Source organism: Zea mays, chromosome 5 (assembly GCF_902167145.1).
Source record: "Zea mays cultivar B73 chromosome 5, Zm-B73-REFERENCE-NAM-5.0, whole genome shotgun sequence".
Classification (NCBI taxonomy): Eukaryota; Viridiplantae; Streptophyta; class Magnoliopsida; order Poales; family Poaceae; genus Zea; species Zea mays.
The window spans coordinates 186,899,702-186,918,104 of record NC_050100.1 but is presented as its reverse complement, the minus strand read 5'-3'; the positions used below and the strand labels follow the sequence as shown (position 1 = coordinate 186,918,104).

General features: G+C 42.7%; 3 protein-coding genes across 5 annotated transcripts; 1 reads left to right on the top strand and 2 right to left on the bottom strand.

Moving 5' to 3' along the window:
• The first annotated feature begins 1,068 nt into the window (after window positions 1–1,068).
• On the top strand, window positions 1,069–6,981 carry LOC103627399 (Retrovirus-related Pol polyprotein from transposon TNT 1-94). Of its 2 annotated transcripts, none has more exons than XM_008647688.4 (11): window positions 1,069–1,243; window positions 1,695–1,850; window positions 1,929–2,185; window positions 2,300–2,428; window positions 2,557–2,659; window positions 2,838–2,929; window positions 3,049–3,213; window positions 3,862–5,012; window positions 5,095–5,206; window positions 5,679–5,759; window positions 6,048–6,981. In XM_008647688.4, exons 1-11 carry the CDS (start codon window positions 1,201–1,203, stop codon window positions 6,123–6,125), a joined length of 2,367 nt encoding a protein of 788 aa, XP_008645910.1. In that variant the 5' UTR covers window positions 1,069–1,200; the 3' UTR covers window positions 6,126–6,981. The 2 variants fall into 2 exon arrangements, with proteins under 2 accessions (XP_008645910.1, XP_008645911.1); XM_008647689.4 differs by having other exon boundaries at window positions 2,300–2,367; window positions 2,517–2,659; window positions 6,048–6,950.
• Window positions 6,982–8,575: 1,594 nt separating this feature from the next.
• LOC100276463 (uncharacterized) lies at window positions 8,576–9,860 on the bottom strand. Its single transcript, NM_001363959.1, has 2 exons — window positions 9,576–9,860; window positions 8,576–8,909 (listed from the first exon to the last, which is right to left on the bottom strand). The coding sequence occupies exons 1-2, from the start codon at window positions 9,696–9,698 to the stop codon at window positions 8,820–8,822; spliced, it is 213 nt and encodes a 70-aa protein (NP_001350888.1). The 5' UTR covers window positions 9,699–9,860; the 3' UTR covers window positions 8,576–8,819.
• A 2,252-nt stretch (window positions 9,861–12,112) lies between these two features.
• On the bottom strand, window positions 12,113–17,225 carry LOC100381801 (Acetolactate synthase small subunit 1 chloroplastic). 2 transcript variants are annotated; one of them, XM_008645736.3, is made up of 12 exons: window positions 16,443–17,225; window positions 16,054–16,267; window positions 15,236–15,319; window positions 15,079–15,147; window positions 14,900–14,983; window positions 14,666–14,821; window positions 13,800–13,883; window positions 13,422–13,526; window positions 13,221–13,343; window positions 12,986–13,138; window positions 12,601–12,666; window positions 12,113–12,443 (listed from the first exon to the last, which is right to left on the bottom strand). In XM_008645736.3, the coding sequence occupies exons 1-12, from the start codon at window positions 16,679–16,681 to the stop codon at window positions 12,360–12,362; spliced, it is 1,461 nt and encodes a 486-aa protein (XP_008643958.1). In that variant the 5' UTR covers window positions 16,682–17,225; the 3' UTR covers window positions 12,113–12,359. The 2 variants fall into 2 exon arrangements, with proteins under 2 accessions (XP_008643958.1, NP_001168069.1); NM_001174598.1 differs by lacking the exon at window positions 16,443–17,225 and having other exon boundaries at window positions 12,252–12,443; window positions 16,054–16,126.
• Window positions 17,226–18,403: the final 1,178 nt, after the last annotated feature.

The window sequence follows — 18,403 nt, the reverse complement described above, 5'->3', positions numbered from 1 at the left end:
GCTCTTGCGCTTGGATTGCTTTCTTTCTCATTCTTTCTTGAGATCATTTTCACTTGTAATTGAGGCAAGAGACACCAATCGTGTGGTGATCCTTGTGGGAACTTTGTGTTCCAAGTGATTGAGAAGAAAAGCTCACTCGATCCGAGGGACCGTTTGAGAGAGGGAAAGGGTTGAAAGAGACCCGGTCTTTGTGACCACCTCAACGGGGAGTAGGTTTGCAAGAACCGAACCTCGGTAAAACAAATCCACGTGTCACACTCTTTATTCGCTTGCGATTTGTTTTACACCCTCTCTCTCGAACTCGATTATATTTCTAACGCTAACCCGGCTTGTAGTTGTGATTAATTTTGTAAATTTCAATTTCGCCCTATTCACCCTCCCTCTAGGCGACTTTCACAAAGGCAACCATATTTTTTATTCTGTAGAAACTCCCATACTTGCTCGAGCAAAAAAGCTTTATTTTTTTACATAAATGGCCTCGAGCTTTGAGAGGGCTTCAAGATCCGACCACTGGCTAGGGCTTCAAGGCCAAGAGCCTCCAAGGTCCATAGCCCCAAAGGAGTTTGAGAGAGCCCCGAAGGATGTAGGAGCACCGAGACCGTCCCTGACACGAGGCCTCCAACCTTAGTCAAATGTGAGCTAAGCCCTCTAGGACGCGACCTAGCAACACGTGACTGGCATCGAGCTTCAATAAATTCTTCTACCATAATTCTTGAAAGATGTCTCCATAACCTTCTATGGATACTAACACATCTGGTATATACAATGAACACCCCAAGCTATAAATTATTTTAACTTTTTATAGAATTTAAATAAATTAAACTTGACCAAATTTATAATACCAACTAAATATCATTAGATTTTTTATTAATCATATTTTTATAATATACATATTTGATGTTATAGTTTTTTTTATAATTTTGATCAAATGTCCACCAGCAACGGACAGGGTATCTAGTTTTTCAAATTCCCAAATCTTTATGGCATCCAAATCCAATGATCCAAACGTCACGTGATGAGCGAGAGAGAGAAAAAAAAAACCACGCAGGCCGCAGCTACCGTTGCCTCGCGTTTCCGTTTCAAACGATTCAAACCAAACTATCGTGGCCTCTTGGGGCCCACTGTCTCCTCTACCTCCTCCGTCCTCCGGATCCCAAAATCTCAAACCGTCAAACGGGACCTGATACCTGAGATACGCGCATGGCGTCGCCGCGCCGCATTCCCTCTGTGCCTGCCAGATCCGGTGAGGCGCTCTTTGTCCACCAATCTCTCCGTCTTCGCTTATGTACCCCAATTTTGTTAGGGTTTTCCTGCTCCGGCCCCAGTAGTTGTTTCGTTTCTTTGCATGGATGTCGCTTAATTTCTTTGGGTCTAGTGGCTTGTGGTCTCTGGTTTACTCGCTGGGATTCACAAAATACCTGGCGCTTGAGTTCTGCGTCAGTGTCCAATCCAGTCCAATGGGTGGAGACCTTGTTTAGGTCTGTGCCAGTGTGCTTCCCTGCCACTGTTAATCTGTATTGTGCGAAAAACACGGTTTGGCATACTTTTAGATGCAGAGCTCTCCTGCTCCCACAGGCCCATACTTGCTAACTTACAAAGTTTAGTTCAACGGGTTATGCCCACTTCACACCATGAACTCAGGGATATCATCCTAATCTGAAATATATATCCATCATTACCATGCATAAACACAGGCAACAAAGAGAATATATCTCAAGATGGAGAAGCTCCCTTGGATTTTGCAACCTTGCCTAAAGAAGGGCCTGCCACTACAAGGCGGAAGAAGAAGCTTGCAGGTTTCAACTTGAGGAAAAGCATTGCCTGGAATCCTGCTTTTTTAACTGAAGAAGGTATGCTTCTTCTTTGTCAACTCTACGCTTTGGTTTGTCCTGGATCAGGTTTAATAGTAACATCAAAGAACTTTGTAGGTGTTTTGGATAACTCGGAGCTTTCTGTGCTTACTGGCTCCCAACCGATGGCAAATAGGAGCCCTGGATCAGGGGTCAGTAGTATAATGTCCCCATCCTGTCAGTCAGGGAGATATGGTAACACATATGTACGGAAGGAAGCCGCAGGGAATTCACATGGAAAATTGCCTGCAAGATATCACAGGGCAGAAAGCCAGGGAAGGAAATTGTTTTCTTCAGCAAAAACTCCTCAGGGGGACAATCAGAAAGAATCTGCTGTCAGTTCATCACTCAACACATTACTTGTTTTTTAAAGACAATATTTACTTCTTGTGGTTGTAGCACTTACAATCATCCAATAACATTACTGTTTTCTGACCAACCAATTGCAGGGAACACAAAACAGAAGCTCTGCAAGAATCATCCAAATATGTACACCAAGAGTACCAGCTGGATCTATATATCCTAATGAAGTTTTAGGCAGGATTGAGCAGGCCTTAAAGTTTTTTCCCTTGATAACAGTAGGGCTGACTTTGTTGTCCATATGTTTTCACAAGTTTAAGTATTCATTCATTACTACATACGCTGTTAGCCTTGACTTAGATATACACAGAAGAAAGTACAAAACTCATCTGCTTCTACATCTCAGATGTCAAGAATACCAAAACAATTACGACCTTCTCTTCCTAAGGTCCCAAGAAGTACTTCATCTGTGACAAACAATTTGGAATCACACAAAAAAATAGCTCCAGGTAATCTTTGTATATGCTCTAAAGAAACCGACTTTTTGCCTTTTTGGCAAAGTCTGGCATTCTATTTTACTGTACCATGCAGGATTTCCCAGTGATAAAGCATGTTTATTTGACTTGCCTCTTAGCACTAATGTGTTGTTACTAGCTATCTGATGCAGTATACTGCTATTTTTTTCAGTTAAAGCTGAACTAGTTCACAGAGTAACTGGATTCCCTGCTAGATTGAAGATCAATCCTGTATCTTCTGGACCTAGCATAGAGAAGGCTGTGGTGAGTTATATATTCAATTCATCATAACTGATATGGTCTGCATCCCCTCTTGTCCAATCTGCCTGCATCTTTTGTTAATATCTAATAATAGTGTTCCTAAACAGACTTTTCTTTTGTAGGTGCCTGCTGTTACTGCCATACATGAAGAAGCCACTGTGAAATGCAAAAAAAACCCAGCACACCCACAAATTAGCCCATCCACCCCCTTTGATAGCACTGTGTCAAAACTTGCTAAGCCATCAGCACTTCGATTGCCTTCACCTTCACTTGGTTTTTTCACTCAGGTAGACTATTATGTCCTTCCATTTTAGAACATCGCCTTATTCGTTGTGGTGTAATGCATTGGTGCATTTCCTATTTTCTCAACAATATACTGGCTTGGCAGCAATTTTTGAGAAATAAACAAATGCGTGATTCTTGGCTAAGTTCTTATCAAATGTATGGGGAAATATGAGGCTGATACATGTGGAAGATTTAATTATTGAATGTTACATAGTTACACATAGTTGATTAATTGTGCAAGCACATAATATGATATGGAAGTTACCTGAAAAACTGTTTCGTATTAGTCAACATATTGTATATTGGTCTATTAGGTACCTAAGATTGTTTTCCTTTCCACTCTCTCCACTCTCCAGATATAGTTGTTGGGATTCTTTCATTAGTTCATATGAATCTGTTGATATGTTGTAATCTTGTATGACTATAAGGAGAGTCCTTGGACGATCAATATATATAAATCCATGCGCCTTGTGGTCCATCATGCTCACTGTTGCACAACTTGCACTATTCTTGGTGTATTTTTGCTTCGTAATATCTTATTGTGTGACTTTGCAGTCTGTTGGTTTTATACTTGTGACACATGTTTTGTTTTATATATTTCCTGTGAGGGCTCATTCGTGAGAATATGATTGATTGACTGATCCGTTCAGGAAAAAGCGCATGTGCCACATGGTGATGCTGCTAAAAGAAACGTGGGGAGGTGTTTCTCTTCAAATACTTCAGCGCTTGATAGACCTCCCAGATACAGGCAGTCTGAGGAAAGCAGACTCCACCTAGCAAAGCAGCTGTCAACCAATGGCACTGTTGCTTCCAATCTTGTGCTACCTGTGACTAGAGAGGGCCATCTCAAATCTTTGGTGGTTCCAGAAAATGAATCATCGTCAAAAGTTATCATTACATACTTAGAAAAATCTGGAAATGTAAATAATCAAGCAATGCCAAAGGCTGATTTCTTATTGGCAGGAACTGGAGCTACTGATACTACACAACCAATGAATTTAGAAAAGAAAGATGACGCTGGAAATAGTGAGACATTGCTTGTAGAAGGAATGGATGATATCAAAGAGATTGAACCTCTTGATAATTTCTACGCTCCTGAAGCTATTTGTTCCTCAACCATTCGACCTGTTGAGGATTCTTTCTCGCTTGAAGCCAGTTATTCCTCAACTAAACCTATTGTAGAGAGTAAATTGTCACTCTCTTGCATTTCTTCTAAAGTACACTCCTCTAGTGAGCTTAGTTGTCAAGGCAAGTCAGTCAGTGATCCCAGTGCAGCGATGGACATGGAAAACTCTAATGTTGGAGATACTGCACTTAGCGCTTCTTTGTCGAAAGGCAGGAGTTGCACTCCAGCTCTTGATTTGTTGCAAGGATTTTATTCATTTGATCGCCAGAATATTGAATGTCCTATGCTGATGGAATCAGTATCTACAATATGTGCAGACCAGCTGCCACATTGTGACAGTTTAAGCGATGAAACGCCAGCCCTAGCTGGCAGTCATTCAGATTTGAATGATTCTTTGTGTGATGAAGCTAAACCTGCTTTGTCAAAAGAACCAAATACTGAAGGTGAAATGGAGCTTCAAACAAACAGTACCATAGCTGTAAAGGAAACTCCGTTGTTAGATGTGGGGTGTGGGCATATTCACAATTATAGGACCACAGATTGTTCTACGAGATTGGAAGCACCTACACCTTGTGTGGAAAGACGTCATGCTTTATTAGTAGAACCAAATATGGAAGAAAAAATGGTGCTTGACACAAACAGATTGTCAGCTATACAGTACACACCACATATAGAGTATGTCTGTTGGTTATTTGACTGCATACATTCAGTTAAATTACAGGTGCATTTATAAATGTTTCATTCTCATCTTTTACAGAAAGAACAAGGCACTGGAAAGATCACCGGCAAATACAATCCGTAAAGATCATCTGAAGAACTTGATACCATTTACAGAAGAATGGCTTGCTGTCATGGAGTCTTGTGGGCAGGTCTGCATAACTCGCTACCTAATAAAAATAGTAAAGTACATGCTGTTGTGAGTTGTGACTTGAGAATGATTGTAGTCTACGGGTTCTTTTTCCCCTTTATTTTCATAACTTGCTGCCATGCTAATTTCTTGACAATCCTTTAGTACAGGCAGCACAAGTCAGCTTTCCAGTTTTTGGCCTTTGGTTTTTTTATATTTGTTGCATGCGACTAATCCATTATCCTGGTACTAGCGATTTTTTGCTTTCCATATTTCCTGGGTTATGTTGCATTATATGGTCTCCACAAGTCCAGGGCAATGAGCACTAATATTTACGAACAAGTAACTGAATCAATAAATCTAATTGTACCCAATAATTTGGTCTTGTATTTTGCCAGCAACTGACTAGCTGAGCATAGAATACTAGTAGTAACATTTAGCAGCTTGCTAATTTCTTTTTTTTCACTGAGCTGAGTGTGATACATTCTTGTCAGGAAGTTTTGGAACAAAAGACCGGTGCTGTGCAAAATTCTCCTCCTGACAAAACACCTCCAGAACCGAGTCCTTGGTCACCGGTATGCTCTTGCAAAATTTCAAATTTGAAATACAGTTTTTCAAAACACGAGTGGAACTTCATTGTTCAGTAAGCCATGATGTTGCATGTGCAGTACATTTACCAACAAAAAAATCAAATGTTAAAGTAGAAACTTTGGATTCACATTACTCAGAAACTATTTGAATAGTTTGGTAGATGCGAAGGTCTCCTTACCAAGAACAAAATTAGCTCAACCGATGAAATGATTTCCTTACGAACCTTTCATTCAGTGTGTAATGCAACAACTTTCCATTGGAAACCACTTCAGGTTAAACGGAAGGCGCAAGATGTTGGACCATTTGACTGTACGAAGTACTCCAAAAGCATCCGAACCTCTGGTACCTAACTGCAGACGTTTGAGTTCACATTCTATCACGGTATAGCCACGGTGATAAGGTCAGGGCATCCGAGCTTTTGGTACCCTAACTGCAGACCTTGACCTTCACGCTCTGTCAACTGACATGGTACAGTCACTGTGATAAGGTCAGGGACTCCCAGCCGAACACGGCGTAAATACCTGCTACCGATTGTCATTTTTGACCAAACTAACTGCGATGTAGTTCAGCAGCCTTGTTGACCTGCATTTTTTTGCTTCCCCCCCCCCCCCCCCCCCCCCCCCTTTCCCCCCTTTTTTTGTTATTGTGAAATACTGTTGAGATCACGCCCCAAGCAAACGCTTGGTAATTAAGAAGGGAAAAAAGAGAGAGAGAGAGGAGAAAGGATCTATTATTATGTTTGTCTCGATTGTCCTTTTTTGGCCATTAGTAGGTGACTATTGATGTCTGAAATTCCGAACGGGATACCTGATCGAATTCCTTGAGAGTTGGTCAGGCCAATGCAGAATTGAGGTTTCACGGCGGCAAGCCGGCAATCCTGCTGCCCCAGCCACCAGAGAAGAGAGTCAGATTTTCTGGTGAACACGAGAGAGCATCTTGATGTGCATCTTCCATTCTTCCTACCTCGTCCTGTTCCCCTTCTCTAGTGTCGTGTAGCGCTCAGCGTTGTTATGTGTTTGGTTGCAGGGCAACTGAAACAGTTGGAGACAGAACAGCTGGAACAGCCACGTCCTGTTGCCCTATTTTGTCCGTCTAATTCTGACGAATAGCTAGAGATGGTTCTGTCCCAATTTATGACTCTGTACTAAACAATCTTATTTAAAAATCGTTCTATCGTTGCAACTAAACACATACTGGTTTTCTGGACGGAATGTGTGTTCCATTGTTTTAGTGTTTGTTAGACTATTTCAGCAACTTACCTATCCATGTATGCAAACTCCATTATAGGAACAGTACAAAACAATGTTTTGAATAACCATACATATATGTAACTGCTGGACCGGTCTTAGCCTAGCCCAATAGCGGTCTGCTCCTGCCTTTTTTTCTCGTCTCTCTAGTTACCAGGGAGGTTATGCCTTTATTCAGCCAGATCAGAGCGTATTCCAACGATGATCATATATAAAAAAAATCCCAATCTAAGACTTTGAAGCCTCTCCAGAAGAAAACGAGCGTCGTCATTCGTTATACGTCACCACGGCTGGCAGCTAAGAGCAACTCCAATAGTTATGTAAATTTTAGCTCTCTAAATCATAGATTTAAGAAGTTGCTAAATGACTTTTGGAGTAAAAAAATGTGAGTTCTCCAATAGTTCTCTAAATATATGTTGTAATTTTGTTTTATATCTATCCACATAAAAAAATAAGTCACAAAAACTATATAATGCAGTCAATATTTTTGTTTAGGGAGTTGTTAAATGATTGCCAAATGTAGAGAGAAAATGAGGTTAGATGACAAGTTGTTAAATTTAGAAAGTTCATTTAGAGAACTGTTGGAGAATAGTTTTTATGTTAACTACCTAAATTATTGATTTAGGAAGTCTTTTAGAAAACTATTGGAGTTGCTCTAATGTACCGGGTATCCATATTTTTGGGTGGCTAGAATGAGACCACGCGATGTGGTAAACTGGGAATTCACCAGCTATAGTCCTTAGACTATCTTAAACAAACTCTTATTTCACTCTTTATCTCACTCTCTATTTAAAATTACTCTTTTCAAACAGTACAACACATCCGCATACACGGCGTTATTTAAAATTACTCTTTTCAAACAGTACAACACATCCACATACACGGCGTTGCTGGAGTTGGACTTACAAGTGAATATACACGTCCTTTCGAAATAGAGCACAGGCTCCTAACCCTTTTTTAATACACTCGAAGTAGTTCCTCTGTCTCACGAATAAATATACATAAATAAACATATCTTGTATTTAGAGGAGTTAAATATTGTGTGTCAAATCTAACTAAAATTTGAAAAAAAAAAGCATCTTTAAATAGGTTTACTACAAAAATAAGATGCGACTCAAATGATAATGTTTATTTGGTAAACATTAATATTATATAAGGGCTAGTATGTTATGCGAGACGTGCAGTTAATTTAGAGCGCAAGGAGTACAAAACTAAGAGACATTTATATAAGGAGGCTAGTTTGAAAATTTAAATTACCTCTAGGATTTTCGAGGATTAAGAAGAAAATTACATCCGGCTAATGGCATAACATCCGAGTCAGAGGAGCAGGAGCCTTCCTTGTTTGGGATCGACCGGCCAATTTCCTTCACGGGGCGTTTGTATAAAAGTGAATTAGCTTAATTTGATATATGCCTAAATTACTATTATTAGAATAGAATTCAATTCTAGTGATCCAAACGGGGCGTCATTTCATTTCATTCATTCGGAAGCACGGCACCATTCAAGCGGCACGGGCGAAGCCGTTTAGGGAGCGAACGCACGGGCACAAACCATCTTGTAAGCCACACAAACATTGGATACGCTCATAATTTTTTCGCATCATCCCAATGCCATGGTGACCACATACAGTTTGGAGACACATTGGCAGCACGACAACACAATACCTGAAACAAGAGGAAATGAACACACTAGAGAGTATATAACTGACGTTGAGGTCCAAGGCATGGATCAGACGGACTTAAAGATCCTCAAACCAGCCAAGCAGGATCTATATTTCTGCGTCACGACCAGCCATGGTTATTCGGTGCTCGATGTGCTCGGAGGTTTCTCCTTTGGATGCTTTGATCCATAGTGATCGGTCAGCTGTTTTTCATTTGCCAATTGTACCTACGGAAATAGAAATAGCAACGCCAGGTGAGCAGACATGTTCCTCAAATGCAACTAGCCAGCTAAAAAGTAAGGCATCCACATACATAATGAACCCACAACTTTACTTGTGAGCAGAAACGAATGCAGAAAATATAGAACTATAGAAGACAGTAAGTATGCCACAGTAACCTTTGCGCCATCATATAGAGAAATTACTGGATGACAAATAAAAGAGTACAGCTGAACCATGTTTAGAGACGAACCCACAAAACGTTCCACGGCAGGAACTGTTTCTGAAGTATTAGCTCTGGGATCAAATCATGCTAGGAGAAGGTTACACTGGCTAGTAGATTCCACTTCGAGTCACAGTGCCTAGGTAACACTACTACCAAGGCACCAATACGTACAAACTGCCTGATTAAAGAAGGTTAGGGCAATCTTATTCTTATGGTATATATGCAGCAGGAACATTTCAATCTGTTGGCACGATTTTTTTTGTGCAGATAAAGTGAGGCGCTAGATAGATATACTCCGTGCCGTACGATGTGATGCGGTAGTCACTATTCCTTCGCCTGAATAGGGGCAGGGCAAAGCACGGATCTGGCGGGCTGGCCGGATCTACTACCCAGGCAACCCAGCAGGTCCACACGATGGCTGGAGATCGATCGAAGGGCCCCGGCTTACCTTGCAGATGGAGCAGACGATCTTGAGGCCGACGGCGCGGGCCTCGAGCTGAGACCCCTTGGATTTCTGGTTTCGCTCCGCGTTACGCCGCTGCGCGTCGATCTTCTGCTTCCCGCGCGTCATCCCTTTGCCTCTACCTCCGCCGCCCTCACTGCGGCCACCGGTGGCTTCCTCCCTCCGGCGATTGGATTCGGATCGCCGCCTGCCCTGCCCTGCCCTGCCCTACCCTCGAGCGAGAGAGTCCGGATGCTTCTTCGCTTACCTTCCTCCCCTACCCGGAACCGGAATCGGGTACCAGTGCCACGCCCTCCTTCTCCACTCCTGGGCTGCATTGCATGGGCTTGGCAGGCTACTGGCAACCCCGTAAATTGGGCATCCGAGTCGTTTGGAAGCCCATAGCCCAGTACCATTGGCCTGGCCCGCACTCGTTGGTTCCGTCTCGTGCAACGGCCAACCGCCAACTAGACGCCGGTCCCATTTAGAGCGACCACCCCATGGCCCATGCGGTACGTGCACGTCAGACTTTAGCAGTTTTAAGCTTTGTTGGTTTGTCCAGCAGCTCCTGTATACGGTATACCATCACAGTCTCACAGATATAATTTTTGACGTTTTAACTAAAGTAATCCTCATATAATTCGACTGAAAAGCTAAGTGTTTGGCGGGCTACAGCAACTTCGGGTGCCAAAAGCTAGGAAAAGCTGAAACAGACAGGCCATCGTCTCTCTCCCCCACGTCCGCGTACCCTCTATTTTTCACGATCTGCTAGAATGAATCATATTTTCCGCAACACCGACATCATGCATCCAGATGTTTCAACACTCACAGCCACGACGAATGATTGAGGTAGCCTTAGAGTGTGTTTGGTTTAGTTTTATGAATCAGGTTCACTGCTAGAAATCTAAGATCTCAACCAAACAATTACAAAAATAGAATGAATTCCTAATAATCTATAAATTACTCTATTTCAATTTAGAATCACCTCATATCTCAGATTTTCTAGATTTGTATCATCCATGTTACTGATCTATCATGCTTTAGTTTTCCCATAACCATCAGCTTTAGTTTTCCCACAACCACCAGCTCGATGTAGATTTCTCATAGCTAGAATCAAATTTTATGAACCCTTAGCACAACAACTCTATGGAAAGGTAGAATAACCCTTAGCCAAAACGACCATAAAGGGCAGTTTTTTGTAATATCAATGGCTAATACCTATGTATTTTTCAAGAAAAAAATAGTCTCCACAAAATCCAATAATGTCATTTATGGCAACCAAACATGTGTGAGGTAAAAAATATGAGTCTCTCACTAAAAATATATAAATATTGGACCGACATTTTTGGTCAAAACGGCCATGAGCGGTCATTTTTGCCAATACCAAAGGTTAACACATATATTTGTAACAAAGAAATGGCTTGTAGCAAAAATCTAATAGTGTGATTTATGGTAAGCAAACATGTGTGAGGTGAGGAATATGATGCTCTTGCCAAAGATTAGTGGGTATACAACAAGTATTTTTTACCGACAACGAACGTTTTTGCAATACCAAAGGCTAACTCGTGATTTTTCAGAAAAAAATTGTTTCCACCGAAATTCCAATAAACCGATTTATGGTAAGGAAATATTTGTGCAGTAAGGAATATGAGCCTCTTTCAGAAGATCAAAGGGCATATGACTGGTATTTTTGCCTAAATGTGCCATGGTCGTTCGTTTTTGGCAATATTAACACTTATAGTTTTTTTCATGAAATAATGGTCTCCATTAAATATTTCAAGAATATAATTTGATAGACAAACAAGTGTGGGGTAAAAAATAAGAGTCTCTCACTAAAGATCGATATTTATACGACAACTTTTTTGTCGAGAACGAGCATGGACATACATTTTTTTCAATACGAGACGTTAACTCTTATAATTTTTTCATTTTAAAATAATCTTCATTTAAAATCTAAAAATGTGATATATGACAAGTAAATATTTGTCGGGTAAGAAATATGGGTCTTTTACTAAGAGCATCTCCAACAACATAACCTATAAAAATGATTTATAATTTAAAAATTAGTATATTTTGTTGGATTTAGGGCACAAATAAAATATTCTGCTCAAAAACCCCAAATCTAGATTAGTGACGCTCACTGCGATATAATATATTTGAGGCAATTAAGATGGTGCCATATAATTTTTTGACCAAATTTTATAAAATGAAGCAATGTTGGAGTAGTCATGTGTAGAGCCCTATATTTCAACTTGAGACGCCAGTTTGACTGTTTGAGACATTGTTGGAGATGCTTTCAAAATCAATGGGCATGCTGATTGACATTTTTCATTAAAAATAACCATGAATGACCGTTGCACAATCACAACCAAAGGCTAACACTTATGATTTTTATTATAAAAGTGATTTGTGGCAAGTAAACCTGCGTGAGGATAAGAAATAGGAGTCTCTTGCTAAAAATCAATTGGTTATATTAGAGCGGGTGATCATTACCTACGGTGTCGATGAGGAATAGCGAACTTTACTACAAAACGAAGGCAAGCTGATTTCGAATCTCTCTTCGCTGAAGTAAACAGTTATGCTATGCATCTTATTCGGACAGTCGATGGGATACATATGCAACCTCAACGCGCATTAAAAAGGGGCATTATTGAACTCGCAGGCCAGGGAGTTCACAACATGAAAGAAACAAGTCCTGTAATTGCACAACACATCCCAGCGCGAGATGGTCTGATCTATAACAACAAACCAAGCTCTTTATCGGGTCCACCACCAATCACAAATGCCAGGCTACAATGGAAGAGAGTAACCGCGGAGGTACTTGGAGTCGACCTTCGATTCACGGACCAGTGCCACTCGTCCAGTTCTGGCGACCTGTCATGTGTGCAAAACAATGGTGAGGACCGTGTACAGAACACACAAAACAACACCTAGGGTCAGATAAAAAGGAGTGACTGTTCATTCATCCCAAAGGACCCAAACTGCATTTTCACACTTTAGTTAAGTTCATGTGGAGTGATAAGAAACATACCTCGCAGATGCCATATGGCTCTAATAACCTTTGTAGTGCAACCATCTTGTCAAGATCTCCAGTAAGCTGCAATCATCAATAAGGGATCCATTATGCAAGAGTTTTGCAATAGCTAATCGCTTGGAGCAGTTAGATAAAGCAGCATGAAAACATAGTGCTGCCGTCAAACATTCAGCGTTTCTATATGGGTACGATGTTGTTATTGTTACCACAAGTGGTAGTAGTACTATCCATCAGGAAAAAAAAAACAATAAAAGCAACGTAATCTAATTTGTAGCTGTGCAGTGTGTACAATGCCTTTTCTAACACCGGATCTAGTATGATCAGTACTGGCAAAGGCACTGACGGAAGTATTGGAAGAAACACACATTGTTAGGAAGCGAACCTGAAGGGTTACTGTATGGTCAGAAACGTCAATAGGTTTTGCTCGGAAGATTTCAGCAATATCTAGAATTTCCCTCCGAGCAGCAGTGTTTACAGAAACCTTAATAAGCATCAGCTCCCTTTCAGCAAAAGGTGAGTGGGTAATGTCATGAACCTGAGGGAAGATCGCATGTTTTTTGTTAGCATAATAAATTTGCAACCACAAATGATTTCGATAGAAGTTACATGCAGCTTACTTCATGCACATCAATAAGCTTGTAAAGCTGCTGAACTAACTTCCCAATGGATTCAACAGTACCAGGAACAACTGTTGTAATACGTGAAATGCCTTCCTTCTCAGCTGAGCCAACAGCAAGGCTCTGACAAGTACCCACTTGTTAATAATTAACCTGCTACTATATTCAACAAGAAGAGCTTTTTCGAAAAAAAAAGAAAACCTGTATATTGTAGCCCCTGCGAGCAAAGACTCCTGTTACAATGTTGAGAACACCAGGACAATCATTCACAAGGATGGAGAGGGTATGCGAGCAAAGTCCAGTTGCCTGTACCACACAAAATCAATACTGGATTAGCAGCTGCAAGATAACAACAGTATTCATAAACATGCAGGTTAAGCATTATTACCATTTTTTAAATCTATGTAGGCTTTGCCTACAGATTGACACATGCAAACATAATGGAAGTGTAAATGAGAACACACTCCAGTCACATTATAATTAGATTAAGGATGCAATTATGCACAGAATCGAGCAAATCATCAATATAGTCCATGTAGCACTAAATGCCAATCACAAGATGGAAATCTCTATACTTACATCATCATCATCCAGAACACCCCAGTGAGCATCAAGTACTTGGTTAGCTGAGCTCTCGTAAGATTCCACAGGATAAACATCACCCTGGACAGTTCCAAAGTCAAAACTACATGTTATACGAGCCAGGACTAGTGTGCAGACTGTAATACTGTATCAAATGCATCTGATGAAAGTCTGAACAACTAGCATGCTGTAAACATTAATGGTATTAGTATTAGTCCAAACTACATATTGAGCAAATGACTAAGACTGCAATGGCTTGCTTGTTAATACTATTTATGTTTGTTTGTGCACTATGGTGGGTATCACCCAACCCAACAATACATTCCAAAAACATACAGTCCACACAAGTTGAATGTACCAGGTGTCATGGTACTGCAATGATTCGCCCATCAGTATTACTGTTTTATATTTGCAAATATTAATTATGTATATTAAGTTACCAGTTGATTATTCACTCTGCATTACCGTGCATTTATAGCTTCTGAAAGTAGTATCATTCTGTAGCAATGTATTAACTCTGGTGAGCTAACCCCTATCAAGGCTCGAGGTAATTATTCAAACACATTAGATTCAGCAAACTAATATGCCTGCATCACTGCAGGTAATTACTTAAATACAGCCGGTGATTATCAGTGTTAACATAGAAGTTCATCTGCAGTTGGTTCAAGTGAATCGACATTACTGATTCAAGTGAATAGGCATTACCGGTATCACAGGGTTGTTTTCTTTTTCTTTAACGTATCCACCTCAAATTGGTTATATGCATAATTCGACCAAAACTAAGTATAAAATTATAAAACAGAGCAGGGCATGAGATAAGAAAAGGAAAATTATAGAAAGTTTTACAAGTAAAGGTTACATACCCCAGCATTGGATGGTCGAACAAAACTGCCATTCACTGTCTTATTTACAGATGTAAGCGGTTTTTTTGGTAATGCCTCTATAAGGTCTGGATAAGAAGCAGCAGAAAATCGCCAGAAACGGGCTGTTGCACCAATCTTTTCACGTCTCAAAGCAATCTAAGAAGATAGGGCATTAAATTAGCACTACGGAAACAATATATGCATCCATGCAAGAAAAGAACATTTAGAAATTACTTTTCCTGTCCTGCAAATTTCTTTGATGCCGAATTTCCTTAGATTCCTCTGCACTGCAGCAATTTTGCCAGGATCTCCAGCTACCTAACATTGGTCAAATGTCCATTAAACACACAGTTCAGTACAGAAAAAGGAATAGCAATCAAACTATGTACACTAGTTAGAGATTGAGTTTTTACCTCTATGGTAAGTGTTTTCTCAGATATATCAACAACTTTTGCTCTGAAAATGTCAACTAAAACCATGACCTGTCAGTGATGAAAGAAGCACTGTGGTAAGACCCGCCATGTAATTGAGAATCTAAGTACAGGATGCTAATTCAACACCACATTACACCTCAGGGCGCTGATCAGGTTCAACGTTTAGCTTTATAAGCATCAGCTCTCTTTCAACCTGAGGTTCTTTAGATAGATCTTCAACCTGTAATTGAATCCATCCGAACAAAATAAATAGCTAAGGATTTATTGGTTTACTCTTATGGCAGGTTGCCAAACCAAACAGTAGTAAATAAGTTTCTGATAGAAACTATCATGGTATTTACAACCATCTACATGGCAATTGAGACAAACAGCGAAGGAATGATTATCCATGAAGTTTTTTCTGGCAAAGAATTCAGAAGCACATTTAACAAATCATTGAAAGTAATGTAATATCTGCTAGTATTTTCAGAAAAAAACGATAAATATTTTCCCTAAAAAATCAACATTTGCAAATGGCAAGTACCAAGAAAGTTCAGAAATAACTCTACTTCGAGGCCGATACATGGCGCATCGTACACAAACAGAAAGTGCATTAGCTTGGCAGAATATAGCGCATATAATAATGATGTACAGGTATCCCCTACAAAGGAGCATGTCCCTGACATTGACATGACTGTCAGGCAATGATCCTAGTGGGGGGAGGGAAAAGAATATCTTGAAGATGACTGTGACCAATTCAGGAAAGGGAAAAAAAAGTTGTGCATATTCTATCTAGCCATACAAAAGGTTACACGAAAGTGGAAATGATCCTATAACAGAATAAAAGGGACAGAAGATTCGGGCGAGCTAAACTCATGGAACAAAATCTCACTGTACTAGTGAATCGTCACCGGGGGCATCAAAATGAAGTACGGATTCGCGTGACTCGGCCAAATTTTGAGAAGGCGTACTCACACTATGAACGTTGACGAGCTTATTGAGCTGCTCAATGACTTGGTTGAGCACCATGTCGGTCCCGGAGACGACAATGGTGAAGAGGGCCTTGTCCTTGTTGAGCCCCACGGCGAGCGACTCGATGTTGTAGCCTCTCCTGGCGAACACCCCGGCGATCCGGTTGATCATGCCGCTCTCGTCCCCGACGAACACCGAAATCGTGTGGCGCCGCACCCTGCATTTGGCGCCACTCAGAGACCCGACCCAGCCTCACCAGAAGAAGAAAACAGAAACAGAAACAGAAAGGGCGGCGCGCGCACAAACAACACGAGTCCCGCGCGCCGCGAAGAGATTTAATTAAGAAAACGAAGAGGCGGAAGTTCGGCGGGCAAGGGGAGGGGAGCGCTTACTTGTCCCTGGCGGCGGCACCGGGGGCGACCGCCGGCACAGCGGCGGCGGGGGCCGAGGCTGCCTCTCCGCCGGCGCCCGCGGCAGGCGCCGCCGCCGCCACGATGGTGCAGCAGCGGCCGCGGTACGGGGGCGAGGCACCGGGTGGCCGGCAGAGCGCCACGCGCGGCGCGGGGCAGCCCGGGCGCCGCGCCGGGCCCGCCGGCGACGGCCGCAGGTGGTGGGAGGAGGCGAGAGACATGCCGTCGGGCGCTAAGGTGGCGGGGGTTGCTGGGGGCAGTGGCACTTGGCAGTGCGGGCCGCGGGCGTGCTCGCTCGCTCGCTCGCTGTCTGTCCCTCCGGACGGGGCTGGTTGGTGGGCTGGCTGGTTTAGCCGTAGGGTTTATCAAGGGTGTCCTTTACGAAGTGGCGTGGCGCCGGGCGAAATGACGAGCCTGTCCCAGCAGTGGCGCTGTCCACAGTCGAGGCGTGGGAGTCTGTCGCTACGCGTGTGATCCGCACGCAAATCGCTGGTGGGGACGTGGGGGACGGGTGGTGTGGACCTGCTGTCGCATCGGGCCGCGCGCGCGGGACCGCAGATTCCACGGGTATCTCGTTGACGTTGAGCGCAAGCTGAACGTCCGAGGTGGCCGCGGCCTCGTGGTTGCGACTTGCGATGCGGCGGCGGCACGCTCGTCGACCCTCGCCCACCCAAGCGAAGCAAGCGGCGGCGGCAGCAGCCCAGGAGGCTACCACCGTGCGGCGCAGGGACTTCCAAGCCGTTTGTGAGCACCGCGGATAAGTGCGCCGCCGTGGGTGGCTAATCCGTCATTTCTCTCTATCTCCTTTGCAAACGAAATGTTCGCGCGCACGGCGTGGCCGCATTGTGCTGGGCTAGTGGGCTACTGGCTTTCACCATATCGCGTCTGGACTTTTGTCGTGTTATAGGTACTTTAGCGGACACGGACCAAAACTTGTTATCGTAGTTTTTTTTTTTTGCTTTCACTCGGATTGACGGGTTGTGCCATACCAGGGGCTGTTTGCAATGCTGGTTTTGGAGTGAAAACTATTGCAAATCACGGTCCTCAAAGATTATCTATATCTATATCCTACATAAACTACCGGTTTAAATTAATCTAGATCCATCCACCAAATTAGCCCCGCTGAGATGTATTTTCTTCGTGTCCCCCGTCTTGTATACACAAAAAGTCCTTCATCACAATGAACCGTCTAGATCTGTTCTATCTCATTCTTTTTCTCACTCTCACACACAAGAACGGCCAGATCATCCCACCCCTCACCCACGTCCCCACTCGGGCCCTCACGCACCCCGCCACTCCCTCGACGGCTCCCAATGCCACCCCATCCCCGCCATCCGCGCCTGACGTCGATGCCCGCGGACCCACTGCCAGCGCCGACCTGCCGCCACCGCGTGTGGACAGTTCTGCTTGGACAGGCCGCACATCGTGACTAGGCTCTAGACCCTGATGTGCACCACCATGGTCTCATCCTCGAGCTCCTCGCTCGTCGCTCTAGCCTCGGACCCAAGGCGGCCTCCACCAGTGCGGCCATGTTTCATGTGTGGGCATGACGGGCATGTTCTTATTGATTCCCTGCCTATTCCCTTTGCCCTAGATAAATTTTCAAAAAGAGTATTTCGTAGCTTGCTTAGATCATCTCCAGCAGATCATCTATTTCGTCCCCTATTTCAAACTTCACTCTGCAAACATTGTCATCCACAGTGTCGCGTCCCCTATTGTACACGATCCACTGAAGACAACCTTAGCTTGTCTTCGGTGGATTGCGTAGAATAGGGGACGCGAACTGTAGATGACATTGTTTAACACTATTTACAGACTAGAGTTTTGAGTAGAAATATGATAGGAGAGGTGTTTGGAGACGGCCTTAGGTGCATGCATGCACACTAATGCATATCTGCATGGTTAGTTGGCTACACGACCCGGACACGACTTCTCATAAGCAT

What these genes read in the sequence shown, in the direction of transcription:
- LOC103627399 (XM_008647688.4), top strand. Translation starts at nt 1,201, where the DNA reads ATGGCGTCGCCGCGCCGCATTCCCTCTGTGCCTGCCAGATCCG. An exon ending in ACAATCAGAAAGAATCTGCT is followed by an intron (nt 2,186 to 2,299) that starts GTCAGTTCATCA and finishes AACCAATTGCAG; the next exon opens with GGAACACAAAACAGAAGCTC. An exon ending in CAGTACACACCACATATAGA is followed by an intron (nt 5,013 to 5,094) that starts GTATGTCTGTTG and finishes CATCTTTTACAG; the next exon opens with AAAGAACAAGGCACTGGAAA.
- LOC100276463 (NM_001363959.1), bottom strand. Translation starts at nt 9,698, where the DNA reads ATGACGCGCGGGAAGCAGAAGATCGACGCGCAGCGGCGTAACGCGGAG. An exon ending in TCGTCTGCTCCATCTGCAAG is followed by an intron (nt 8,910 to 9,575) that starts GTAAGCCGGGGC and finishes CTATTTCCGTAG; the next exon opens with GTACAATTGGCAAATGAAAA.
- LOC100381801 (XM_008645736.3), bottom strand. Translation starts at nt 16,681, where the DNA reads ATGTCTCTCGCCTCCTCCCACCACCTGCGGCCGTCGCCGGCGGGCCCG. An exon ending in GTGTTCTGGATGATGATGAT is followed by an intron (nt 13,527 to 13,799) that starts GTAAGTATAGAG and finishes TGTGTGGTACAG; the next exon opens with GCAACTGGACTTTGCTCGCA. An exon ending in AGCCATATGGCATCTGCGAG is followed by an intron (nt 12,444 to 12,600) that starts GTATGTTTCTTA and finishes CACACATGACAG; the next exon opens with GTCGCCAGAACTGGACGAGT.